General features: G+C 33.9%; 1 protein-coding gene across 1 annotated transcript; it reads left to right on the forward strand.

Annotated features, from left to right (window-relative positions):
* The first annotated feature begins 12,313 nt into the window (after nt 1-12,313).
* Nucleotides 12,314-13,231, forward strand: LOC108361000 (uncharacterized). Its single transcript, XM_017613523.1, has 3 exons — nt 12,314-12,449; nt 12,768-12,874; nt 13,007-13,231. Exons 1-3 carry the CDS (start codon nt 12,314-12,316, stop codon nt 13,229-13,231), a joined length of 468 nt encoding a protein of 155 aa, XP_017469012.1.
* The last annotated feature ends 323 nt before the right edge of the window (nt 13,232-13,554 follow it).

Below are 13,554 nucleotides of genomic sequence, written 5' to 3' on the forward strand. Positions count from 1 at the left end.
TGTTGAATATAATTGTTATAAGGCCAAAAAATAACGAAAACAAATATTTTAAGGACGAGCACACCTAAAATTAAACATTCTAAAAATAGAATTATTAGCGAAAACCAACAACCACATGATCAAGTGAATTGCAGCGGAATAGCTGCGCTTGATTGTGTTGGCATAACAAAAATGAAAATAGTGGAAAAAAGCAAACGATAATTTACAAGGCGTACATAGCACAGTGCATAGACAACTGGCTGTGTCAGTGGGATCGTCGGTTCGAAGCCTACTGAAAAAAGTCGGATGAGGAAATGTGGTGATTTCCGAAATAGCTATCACTTCTACCATTTTTTCACATTATTGTTGCTTTTCCACAATAAGTTTTTATTAAAAACGGCCGCAAGCTCATTAAAAATTGTTGAATATAATTATTATAAGGCCAAAAAATAACAAAAACAAATCACTTAAGGACGTGCACACCTTAAAGTTAAACATTCCAAAAATGGAATTATTAGCAAAAACCAACAAAACCAACAACCACATGATCAAGTGAATTGCAGCGGAATAGCTGCGCTTGATTGTGTTGGCATAACAAAAATGAAAATAGTGGAAAAAAGCAAACGATAATTTACAAGGCGTACTTAGCACGGTGCATAGGCAACTGGCTGAGTCAGTGGGATCGTCGGTTCGAAGCCTACTGAAAGAAGTCTGATGAGGAAATGTGGTGATTTCCGAAATAGCTATCACTTCTACCATTTTTTCATATTATTGTTGCTTTTCTACAATAAGTTTTTCAGTAAAAACGGCCTTAAGCTCATTAAAAATGGTTGAATATAATTGTTATAAGGCCAAAAAATAACAAAAACAAATTCCAAAATATTGTTCACAAGCAATTAAAATGTTTGTGATTATTTTTTTACGAGCACTTTGTTTGAATATGTAGAAACCACAAATAAAGCAAAACTTATCCGGTGATTGATTGCACATTTTGGGCTTTTTCCTTAGAGCAAAAACGTCATTCTTAAATACGAGAGAACACAAAAGGAACAACAGTTCAACAAAAGTACGAAACGAAATCCGATGACGTTTGTCAACTACCTAGCGGGGCAGCAAAATATAGCGGAAGTTCAATGTCGCTCAAGCAGTAACGCATTTTACCGACTGGAGATATTTCTGTTCCCCCGTACAACGTTTACTTTGATTCAGCATATAAATTAACACACAATTTTTTTTGTGTTTTTTTACCATTTTGGTAACATTCCGTGGATATCGATTCAACCAGCCCTGCTTCATAATTTATTTTTGTGTAGGTGTAAAAAAAGGAAATTTGAATGTCAGAAGCTGAATATGCATCATTTTACAAAATACGTTATAACTTCAACATTTTTCGTCCGATTTAGACAACCTTTAGCTTGACTTGTTTGTTATAAAATTATTTTGAACTTTTCATGTATCGGACAAAAATTTGTTTAATCAATAGTAAAACGTCGATAAATTTCAATAATTTCCAAAAAAGCTCAAAAAATTACCTTTTTTAACTTTGAACGGTTGCTGTGGAAGTAATAATCACTAGATTACTAATAACGACATATTGCTGTAAAGAGGAGGTCTGTACCTTTCTAAAAATGTATATCATTGCTTCATAACATCAACTTCCTCGGATATTTCGGTGAAAAACTGAAATAAGACACGAAAAACACGTTTTTTGCGGAAATCGCGGAAACGCTTCTTGAGAAAAATAAATGAGTGTCATTTTCGTTTTGCAGCGACCCCAAATTGTGTTAGAAAGCACTTTTTATCGAGGTACTCATTTGAAACTGAAAATTTGTAAACTAGTGTTATATATAACATCAGCTTATAAATATATGCCATGATGTGTAACACTACTGCGATTCATTTTTACTTCCTTTCATACTGAAGATATATGTATTACTTTTTATATTAGCCTAGGTCCCCGCATAAGTATTCTTCTTCGTATTCTGCTCGTCTTCGCATTATCTTCGTCTTCGGATTTGTTGCGTAAGTTAGCTAAGACTTCTGAAACAGCTGGAAACCTTCCTAAATATAGTTAAGAAATAAACAAATCTCTTGCGTCTGATATCGTGATACCTACATATTCATGTGCCTGATCAGCTAAGTTAAATTTGATTTTTTTAAATACGTAACGACGCTCCTAAATACAGTTCAGAAATAAAGCCTTTTAAACCTATTTCGTTTGATGCCCATTATTTTAATAATTGCTTTAACTTATTAAATAATTTTAGGTTTCCTTTTTAAACAGGTGGCAACGCTCTTTAAGATTCTAAATATTCAAACTAAGGATATCTTACACCTTCGTTTTATGTCATATTTTAATAATTCATTTAACTTATGGCCGCTGTGGCGTAGTGGTAAGCATTGCGCGCTTCCACTTCGCAGCACCTGGGTTCAAGCCCCGGTCAAGGCAACATCGGAAAAAATATAGAAAAAAAGGTTTTTTCTTAACAGGGGTCGACCCTCGGCAGGCAATGGCAAACCTCCGAGTGTATTTCTGCCATGAAAAACAGCTTCTCATAAAAATACAATCGCCGTTCGGAGTCGGCGTAGAACTGTAGGTCCCTCTGCTTTGCATGACAACATCAAGGTGCACGCCACAAGTCGGAGGAGAAGCTCGGCCAAACACCAACATATGCGTAAGCGCCAATCTATTATTATTATTATTATTTAACTTATGTGTAAGGCTTCCACAAGTGGGCCCCGAATTTACCAAGATTAATATTTTTCCATGATATACAGGCAGCGCCGAGTTTTTCGGTCCAAAAGTACACTGTGTAAATTTTGTTGCAGAATTCCAAATAGTTTTTTTTTAATCAACCATTGAAAATTGCAGTGTTTTGGAAATTTTTATTTTTCTTTGAAAGTAAGTGTCCGAATGAAGAAAAATTTTTTGGGTGGAGATTTAGAAAACATTAAACTATACACTGAAGTTATTTGCACTACAAAAATATTTTTTTTTGCTTTTCAATAATTTTTTTATGAAAAATTTAACTTAAGCAATTTCTGCGCCTCGTGGACGAAAATTTTTAAGAACAACTTTTGTAATAAACATTTCTGCATTTATCTAGGAAAAAAATTAGTGCATTTCGATGTAGTTGGTCGGAATGAACTACTATTTGCCAGCGTGCGGGCCCGACCCCAAAATATGCTAATATTTACCGTTGTTTCTACGACAGAAACCGAATTGGTTACTTACTGTCAATAGGCCTGGAATTTTGTCTTTAAAAAATCACACTTTTCTTTGGAATCGCTGCATTAGTTCTCGTGTAATAAGCGTTTTCGTAAAGATCTAAAAATTACAACTACAACATTTGAGCAAAGCCTCCATATCGAAACGTAAGACGTATTCCACGTCAAAACTGCTACAGTTATCATCAGTTTTCGTATCCGGAAAACGTTCGAAAAAGATGAAGGAAGGAATGATTGTATTTTATTTGCTCAAGCTAAACATTTGAAAGCATGCATGCGTAGTTGGCAGTGGCTGAGCGTGCAGAGGAGTGTGCTGCTATTTGTTATTTGTGCCGAATTCCGTCAGGCGCTTCCTAATTTTATTTTATTTCTTTTGAACCATGAAAAAGTATCTGTGAAGTGCATAAAGAAAGCGTATTGAACGAAAAATTCAATCAGACAAATTTCAGAAAAAACAGCCGAAAACGTATCCGTTGTCTGTACATACGTTTCTGCCGCACACTTTAGTGGGAAAACGGATCGTCAAAGTATCCGGAAATGGAGTCAGTAAACGGACAAAAATCCGCACTTCATCCACTTGTTTGTCCTTTTCCGGATCGGTGTTCGGATTTTTTGCTGGCTGGGAAATTTTTGTATAAAAATATTATTTTTAAAATACGAACATTTTTAAACGATAATCAAATATAAAGTATTCATTTGTACGGAGCATAGTCCAACACCATTACTAGATACTTTTGATGCTTGCAATCAATCACTACATATACCTAAAGGTATACCGATTCTTGCAGATAGGCGCAGAACTTCTTGTGACAGTTGCTTCCTGCGAATGCTCCTTCTAATACTTAAATCATTTACAAAGTAAAACTGGGGAACTAAGATTAAATGGTTTAGCTTTACTTAACATCCTCAGAGACATAGAAGTCACGAACGAAGAGATATTGAATAGAAACATGATGTTTAAAATTTTTTTATGCATACATATGTATGTATATAATCACTCGAATTTATTAAAAAAAATTAAAATATGGACATATTGGACCACCGAAAAGCATATTTGGTGGAATTGATGAAATGAAAAGAAACAATTTTAAATCCCCCACGAAAAAAATTTCTGCGTTCGCCCCTGCATACAAGTATCGATACTAGTATTAAATGGGCATAGGAAATAAAATTTCGCGCAAACGATAACATAGAGTCACTAATAAGGAAATATAGATATTTAAATAGAATTCTAGGAACAATATGGCTCGTTTGAAGATGATATTGATATTGATGTTGTTATGATACATTAAGCGGTATCGAAAGAAAATACCGATATGTGTATCAATAGTATCGTCACCTTAGTATCGAATACCGATTTACCCAGTATCGATTTATACCAAAGTATCGATACCGAGATTATATCAGTAGTATCCCAACATCCCTAGTTGCCTCTCGCACCGCTCCCTTAGCAGTGGCACCGAGTTGCTTCTTTGCAAATTTACTCGGAAAAAGTGTAGCTTTGGTGTGAGATAGAAGCATACACTTTTGGGCAATATGTTTATTTGTATATGCATATAAAGCACATTTAACTGATGAAAAAAATAAATTTTTTTAAATTTTATTAGTGTTTACATAAATCTCATAGTAGTTCTATTTTAATTTTGAGTCCTTTTGCAGTTTTTATACAGCTAAATAGCACATAAATTACGTAATTCACGTAGATATATTAATATTTCGTCCAACAATTCGCTTAAAATGTGAGATTTCCTGCAAATACATTAGAATTTACAAATGAAATTTCACTACTAATTGCCTACTATGCGTACTTTTCTACTACTATTTTCGCACCAAGGGATTTCATTCTTCCCCCTTCCTAAGACTATGTTCAAACAGGCCAATTAGCTGAGGAAATTAAGCTTTAAATTGGTGTCCACACAGCTGCCCAATTAACGATACGAAATCAGCTGTTGGATTACCTACAGTGATGGAAAAGTTGTTACAATCGTACTTTTATTTAGTTTGAAAGTACATTCGGTAAAAACACACAATTTTAGGTACATTTGGAACGTAGCCAAATAGCTTCTCAGGATGTCAGTTCTTATTTTTACTGACATTTAAATGCATTTTCTGGTGCAGGCAACTGGTCTAATAGCTTCCCTCCTTTGTGAGGAGGCATACAAATGATACAGAAGGGTGGTCAAAGTAACTCGACTGCAGGTTATTTCGCCAGATAGATGGAAAATAGTTCTTTTTAAAACGTCAGATCGAACCACTAGGAGGAAAGTGATTCACCTTTTCTACAACATAGTTTTGTCTCGCGCTGCTCCAAGAGATTCTTTTCATAGCCAACAATTTGTTTAATGTGAGTACAGAAGTTGATATGGCGTCGATGGGAATTGTTACCTCCTATTTTTCTTTATATATACATACAAATTTACTTTTTAGGTACATCTATCTTCTTTTAGGTAAAGTTTCCGTAAATTAGGTACAATTTTATAATTAAATTTTCCATTTCTGATGGAATATCAGCTGTAAAAGAGGACCAGAAACAAACAGCTGATTGCTCTTTGTTCAATAAACATACCTCCAAGTCAAAATTAAACATACCTAGCAGGGTTGCATAGAGAATCTGACAAAAAATGATTGCCAATTAATTTTTAATTGGCAATTCATAATTTGAATTTTCGTATGATAAATTGTGTAACAATTAGGGCCTAAATTGGTGAAAAGGTTGAAAGGTTTGAACTAGTCTAAATGCAAAATTTTGTAAGGGAGTGTCAAACCGCTGCTGTCAATAATTATCTAACCTTGTATTATTGAATCATGTTCAACGTATGCATACGAAGTATCCATTATTCAATAATACAAAGTTAGATAATTATTGACAGCCGAGGTTTTACACTCCCTTAAATAGATTGCATTTACGAAGGACGAAGAAAGGGGGAAGAATGAATTCCCTTGGTGCGAAAATGGTAGTGGAAAAGTACGCATAGTAGGCAATTAGTAGTGACATTCCTTTTTAAATTCTAATGTATTTGCATGAAATCTGGCATTTTAAACGAAATATTAATATATCTACGTGAATTACGTATTTACGCTATTTAGCTGTATAAAAACTGAGAAATTACTCAAAATTAAAATAAAACTACTATGAGGTTTATGTAAACATCCAATTTAAAAGCAGTTTATGTTAAATCTGCTTCATATGCATATACAAATAAACATATTGCACAAAGGCTTATACTTCTATTTCACACCAAAGCTACACCTTTTCCAAATAAATTTGCAAGAAGCAACACGGTGCCACTGCTAAGGGATCGGTGCGAGACAGACAGCTTTCAGTTTATCGAACATTAGCTCTGGTCCAATAGTTTTCGTCTAAAGTCCTGTAAAAATGTCAAACAGCAAAATTACTCTCTGAAGTGAGAGTAAAAAGTGAGTAACAACAAAAAGTACGGGAACAAAAAAAGCATTTTTCCTGTAAAAACCTCAACCAGTAATCGCTTGACACTTTTCATGATTTTACCAGAAGAAAAAGTTCGGGTAAAATCTTGCAACTTCATTCTCTACACAACTCTCCAAACATCGCTCTCATTTACAGGATTTTGGAGGAATTTGGAGTACGGGATCATTTTTACTGTAACTTCCTGCAAGTTCGAGTAAAAACCTGTAAGTTCATGGAGTACTGGATCAGAGCTATTGTATTACTGAATCATGCACGTTGAAGTTGTTTGTGCAATCGCCCCGTCAGAATGAGTACTTTGCATGCGTGACGCTCAAGGCTGAAACTGACAGTTGAGTAGACTGTGTGCATGGTTCAATAAGACAAGGTCATCAACCCAATTCTGAATACTCCCGGGGAATTTTTCCCCCGGGAATTCGTTTCTCCCGAGAAAAAAATCTTCCAATTATTAAATCCCAGTGAGTAGCATTTTCCTGAAACTTTGGGAGGAGGAAATTGGAACTTCGAAAGAGCTGTTTGACACTTTTTTGGCAGCTCAACTCTGTCATTTAAAAGAAAAATCCTCAGGGAATTTTCATTCATGATAGGAGGAAAGGAAAAGAGACAAAGCTCCCAGGGCGATTCTGTTCAGAATAGGGCTGTATGTAATTTGTGACTGCTCAAATTTGACATTCCTTTGTCCAGAGTGGTATTTTGGAAGAAGGAGAAAGTGGAAGATTGTGATCGCTTTTTGCGAAAAAGGTAGTAGAAAGGTACTAAAAAATGTACGCAAAGTATACAATTAGCAGTAAAATATGTGTTATTAATTCCACGTGAATTTGCAATATATTTGGTGTGTTAATGGAAGTTTAGTATTTCCGTAATACGTAAAAATATGCATTTTTAATTTAAGTTATTTGGAACAATTCTTGAATGCCGACCGTTCCGGTATACAAAAACGAAAAATGCAATATCAATTGAACTTTTTACGCTCGTTTCAACCGTGCCAAAATTATTTGGCGCAAGTAAAAAATAAAGACGTTCTAGAAGGTTAAAGTTAAATTTTTTGATAAAAACTGCATAATTAATGCCAAGGAAATTGATATTATTTAGAAAGTACAAGTTATTGTCTAAGATTAAAAAAAAAGTTATTTTCGAGGATAAAATATATGTAATTATATGTTATTTATGAACAAAATGTAGGTTAAGCATATTATACGTAAAACTATACATTTATGATTGTCATTTCCTGAAACAATTATAGATTATCGACCGTTCAGCTATGCAAAAACGAAAAACGCAGATCAGTAGAACGAAAAATGCAATATCAATTGAACTTTTTACGCTCGTTTCAACCGTGCCAAAATTATTCGGCACAAGTAAAAAATAAAGACGTTCTAGAAGGTTAAAGTTAAATTTTTTGACATTTTAAATATTAGTATCGTATGAACTATATAACCGATGAAAAAACTGATGACGTCACCATATATTATATTTATATGCTTCTTTCAAACCAAAACCACTAAAAAAACGAACAAATGTTATTTTTTCATGAAATAGTCTTTTTTGACTGCGCCAAATAAATTTGGTATCGTTGAAATTAGCGTAAAAAGTTCTTTCAATCGTCAGTTTTTATTTTATAGCTAAACGGTCGCTATTCTAGAATTTTTCCAGAAAATTACGCAAAACGAAGGTGATGCTAACGAATATTTAGTATGAAGAATTTTTGGTTTTACTACTCATATAACTAGAAACTGTAGAGTGAGCAACATTGCGCACAAGTAAAGGAGCTGATTTTATGTGTGGAAACGAGAAGACTGTTTTATTACAAAGCCTTCCTATTATTGAATCATGCTGTGTGTGTTTGCATAGAGAGCGTCAGAAGGTGTATTTAACAAGATGTTGTTGGGGCGACAGCTGAGTTTTTCGCCGTGGAGTGGCAGTATGTATATCTGCGTATAATTTGTTAGTGTAATTTTTTACTTATATTCGGCTAACACCACCTTGTTAAATACACCTTGCAACGAACGTTGGCATACACTCAAATTTTGACGCACGTAAGTCCATCACTGCTGACAGTTGTATAACCTTGTGTTTACACATGACAAGACAAATGAGAATATGCATTAATTGTCAAATTGTTTGAGTAAAGTAGGCATCCAGATAATAAACTATCCTCTAAAAGCCAGAGACAGTGACGAAAACATCAAGAGAAGTGTGAGTTATTAGTAAACAAATTGTGAATGTTTTGCTATTGTATCTGAAAAATTGACTTGTGTATACCCCAAGTACGTGGCATTAGGAACAGCTGATTTTTGTTTGCAGACGCAACACCTTCATTGTGGCATATCTCTACGGAACGTACGCCACTTCCTTCGCATACTTTTCCGTTATTGACGTACAAGTACCCATTCTGACGGGCCTATATAGCCGTCATATGTCACTTTCTTGTTTCCCCTTCTCTATACTATATCTTCCTTCTTACTTAAGTAACACTTTCAGTTTTAAAAATTTCACCCTCCATTTTTGCGATACCGCCGCCTAAGAAGATTCGCTTCAATAATATTTTCATACAAAAACTTAGCACGCACGTATTTGAATGTCCACATCTAAGTATGTACAGATGCAATCAACTAATTAGCAGCGAAATTCAAAATGATATTGTTTGCAAATTATGTTCATTCCTAATTTTTAATAATTCTCATTTAATATAATTCAATCTTTAACAGAAACCACAATAATAAAAGCTTAAAAGGTTGCACAAATTGCAAAAAAATTATCAAACTAAAAAAATTTGTATCCAAATTTAAAACATTTTTAATTAGAATATTTAGAAAATGTTCCGATACGCAGTTGTTTAGCTCATTCAATTGAAATGTGAAGAAAGTGCAAGTTTCAAGTCTTTGAAAACTATCGTTGATTTTTTTAATTTTTTTTGTCAAGGGTGTTGCTGTTTTTTTTTCATATAAAAAAGTGTTGAGCAAGTGTTATATGGAAGAAAATAAGCAACACCCTCTACAAAACAAAATTTAAAAAATCAACAGTAATTTTTAAGGACTATAAAGTTGCATTTTTTATAATACTATAATTGAATGGGCTAATCAACTGCATACCGGAAAATTTGCTAAATATTCTAATTAAACATTTTTAAATTTGGATAACAATTTTTTTAGTTTGATAATTTTTTTGCAATTTGTGCAAGCTTTTAAGCTTTTATTATTGTGGTTTCTGCTATAGATTGAATTATATTTAAATAAAAATTATTAAAAATTAATAAATGAACATATTGTTTGCAAATACCATTTTTAATTTCGTTGCTAATTAGTTGATCGCATCTGTACATACTTAGATGTGGACATTCAAATACGCGGCGGTATCGCAAAAATGGAGGGGGAAATTTATAAAACTGAAAATGTTACTGAGTATGTATACCCGAAAATTTTCTAAATTTTCTAATTAAAAATTTTCAAATTTGTGCAATTCCGTTATAGATTGAGTTATATTTTAAATGAAAATTATTAGAAATAAATAAACATAATTTGCAAACAATATGATTTTGAATTTCGTTGTTAATTAGTTGATCGCATCTGTGTATGTAAAGCTGTTCTTACACCAAATGTATTTGCATGTGTACACAAACAAATACACGCATTTGCATTTGTCATGGCTTGGCAAATTTGCAATACCAAAAATCCATAGCATAAAAATGCTATGCATTGCATTCATAAACAAAACCAAAGCTGATGCACAAAAATTGTTTTGCAAAAGCTTTGCCATGACAGTTTAATAAAGGTCGCTCACAATCCATGGCATATTTCTGCAATTGCATAAATTTGTCGGCTCTTATACACCGAATCGCGAATAGCCCTATTGTGTAACGGCAAATTAAACTTGTTTTTGTACAAAGAAAAAGCACGTACATACGAAATAGAAATGTTTCTATTTTTATCTGACACACATATAGAATCGACTGGGTTTGTTTTATTTCATTTTCAAAGAACGTATTTTTAAATACTTAAATAAAGACTGCGTATTTGACAGACAGATGCATTTGCATACACCCAGCCAGCAAAGAAACGTAAATTTTGTCGACAGTGCAGTTTAGTTCAATTTTCCGTAACCGAAAACGAATAGAAAAAACTCCTAACAGTTATCATAAATTTTCGTATCCGGAAAACGCTCGAAACGTTCGAAAAAGATGGTGTCATTTGAAAGCCATAATTGTATTTTATTTGCTCAAGCTAAACATTTGAATGCATGAATGCGTAGTTGGCAGTGGCTGAGCGTGCAGAGAAGTGTGCCGCTATTTGTTAGCTTCCAGAAGGTACCGTATTCCGTCAGGCGCTTCCTAATTTTTTTTTATTTCTTTTGAACCATGAAAAAGTATCTGTGAAGTGCAGAAAGAAAGCGTATTGAACGAAAAATTTAATCAGACAAATTTCCGAAAAAACAGCCGAAAACGTATCCGTTCAACACACTGTTGTCTGTACATACGTTCCTGCCGCACACTTTAGTGGGAAAACGGATCGTCAAAGTATCCGGAAAGGGAATCAGTAAACGGACAGAAATCCGCACTTCATCCACTTTTTTGTCCTTTTTCGGATCGGTTTTCGGATTTTTTGCTGGCTGGGTATGTATCGAAAAAATCACATTTGCAGATGCAAATACATATCGTGTATGAACACTTCAAGTGTACATATGTACATCAACATTTGAAAGCACATTTAAATGTCTGGCTGTAGCTAAGTGTACAAAGATGCTTGCGACAATTTGTTGATTTCCACAGAGTCAGTGTTCGAATTCCATTGCAGGCAACATGAAGATAAAATATTTTTTTTAGTTTTATCTTGATTACTAACTTCGCGGATGCTTTTTCAAAACGAATGCTTCATTTTAATATGCGCGTAGATGATTTGAATATTTACCACTATACTGTACTCAAGTTGACGCTTGTAGTAAGATCAACTACGTTTCTGATTGATTTTACTATTTTTTCTCCTCAGTGTAGGTACGTTGATATCGTTGAGCCATTTGCTGCCGTTAAAATTATATCAGCGTATTTTCTTGTGCTGGAAATTTTGATACCGGAAGTACCAAAATTTCCGCCCAACGGTCCTGTAAAAATTTAATTTGTTCTGCCTGTCGTATATATAGCATTCGCACATTTATTTAAACCAAACGCAAATCAATTTAACCCAAAGGCAAATTAAATTAAAACAAACGCAAATTAATTTAACCCAAACGCAAATTAATTTAACCCAAACGCAAATTAATTTCACCCAAACGCAAATTAAATTAAACTACACGCAAATTAATTTAAACCGAAAACTATCATTGCCACTATCTATATATAATCTATAGCAATGGTGGGCACGCCATAGAACAATTGTTAATGCTGTAAACACATAAAGGGCTTGTGGCGTGTGGCGTGCAGCCTGTCAAATTAGAATACACGTAAAGCACATGCGCCGAACACAATCCACAACACAAGCCAGGGTTGTCGTGCGATTGCACACCAAGCTGTAGACGGACAATTTCTATTTTCTAATTTGACAGGCGTACGAAGGGAAAATGAGAGAATATTTGCTCTCTGTTGAAATTTCGTTCATAAATTCAAATCAAACGGCTTTTGATTTATTGTGCATACGTTTCCAAATATATTTATTTTATTTATTTACAACAATGGATTCCGATGAAATTTTGAGTAGCGAAGTGCAAAAATATCCATTTTTGTACAACCTTAAGGATGAGGGGTATAAAAATGCTCTGAAAAAGGAGGAAGTGTGGTTGCAGATAAGCGAAGTATTGGGCCAAGAAGGTAACAATTTGTTTTTTTAATTCTAAAGATTTTCACCGAGATATTATTTATTTACAGCTAATGTATGTAAAAAGCGCTGGAAAGGTTTGCGCGACCATTATTCGCGGTGCAAACGGGCCGAGACTTTGCCATCAGGAAGCTCCGCTAGCAAGAGGACGAGATGGAGGTTCTATGACCAAATGTCATTTTTGGACAACTTCCAGTACTGCCGGAGGTGAATATAATTACATTTCTTATATACGAGTATATGTATATGCACATATATGTATGCGTGCAAGTGATAAATCTGTATTTATATAAATTTTTTACTATTTTAAGAACTGGAGCAATGTTTCGAAGTGGAGGAAAGTGTTATTGAAGTGCAGGGAGAAGAAGACGAAGTACACACAGCAACACCACGCCAATCGCGACGCAAACACGACATGGTATGTACGTTTATTGTTATAAGCAGGGAAGACAATTTTAATGATCATAAGTAAAGTTTTTTGTGCATATTTTTGTCTTCCCTAGTTAAAGTGTATATGGGCCAGAAATCTGAAAGATTATTTTTTCCTTAGATTGATGACGACTTTCGTTTTTTCCTAGAGGAAACTTCAAGTTCCCTGAAGGAAACGTGCGACACATTTGCTGCTGCTGCAAATAGCATTACAATCGCAAATGCTAATAATGTGCCAAATGCTTCCGCGAGTATGTTTCAAGGAATTGCTCAAATCATTACGGCACACAAGTTAACCCGCAGGAAGAAGCGACGTTGGTGGGAAAAATTACCACATATGCTTTGAACGAAATAGCAAAAATGCGTGAGTATGTGAATAGTGAGTATGTATATTAGTGAGTATGTATATTAAAATAGAAAATGTTGCTAGTATCAGTTATGTACTTATTTACTTATAAAAGTATAAAGGAATTTCGATTATTATGTACTTTGGTACGTACATGCATATGCATATGTAAGATATTTACAGAACATGTATTTTTGTAGATATTTACTTGGCACATATGTATGTATGTAACTACAAAATATTAACAGATATCAATTTTGGTAACATATAAGTATAAATTTATATACTATATATTTACTCATTCAATACATTTTAATTAATTA

This window comes from Rhagoletis zephyria, unplaced genomic scaffold (genome assembly GCF_001687245.7).
Source record: "Rhagoletis zephyria isolate East Lansing unplaced genomic scaffold, Rhagoletis_zephyria_1.1 Rzeph_scaffold_00676, whole genome shotgun sequence".
Taxonomy (NCBI): Eukaryota; Metazoa; Arthropoda; class Insecta; order Diptera; family Tephritidae; genus Rhagoletis; species Rhagoletis zephyria.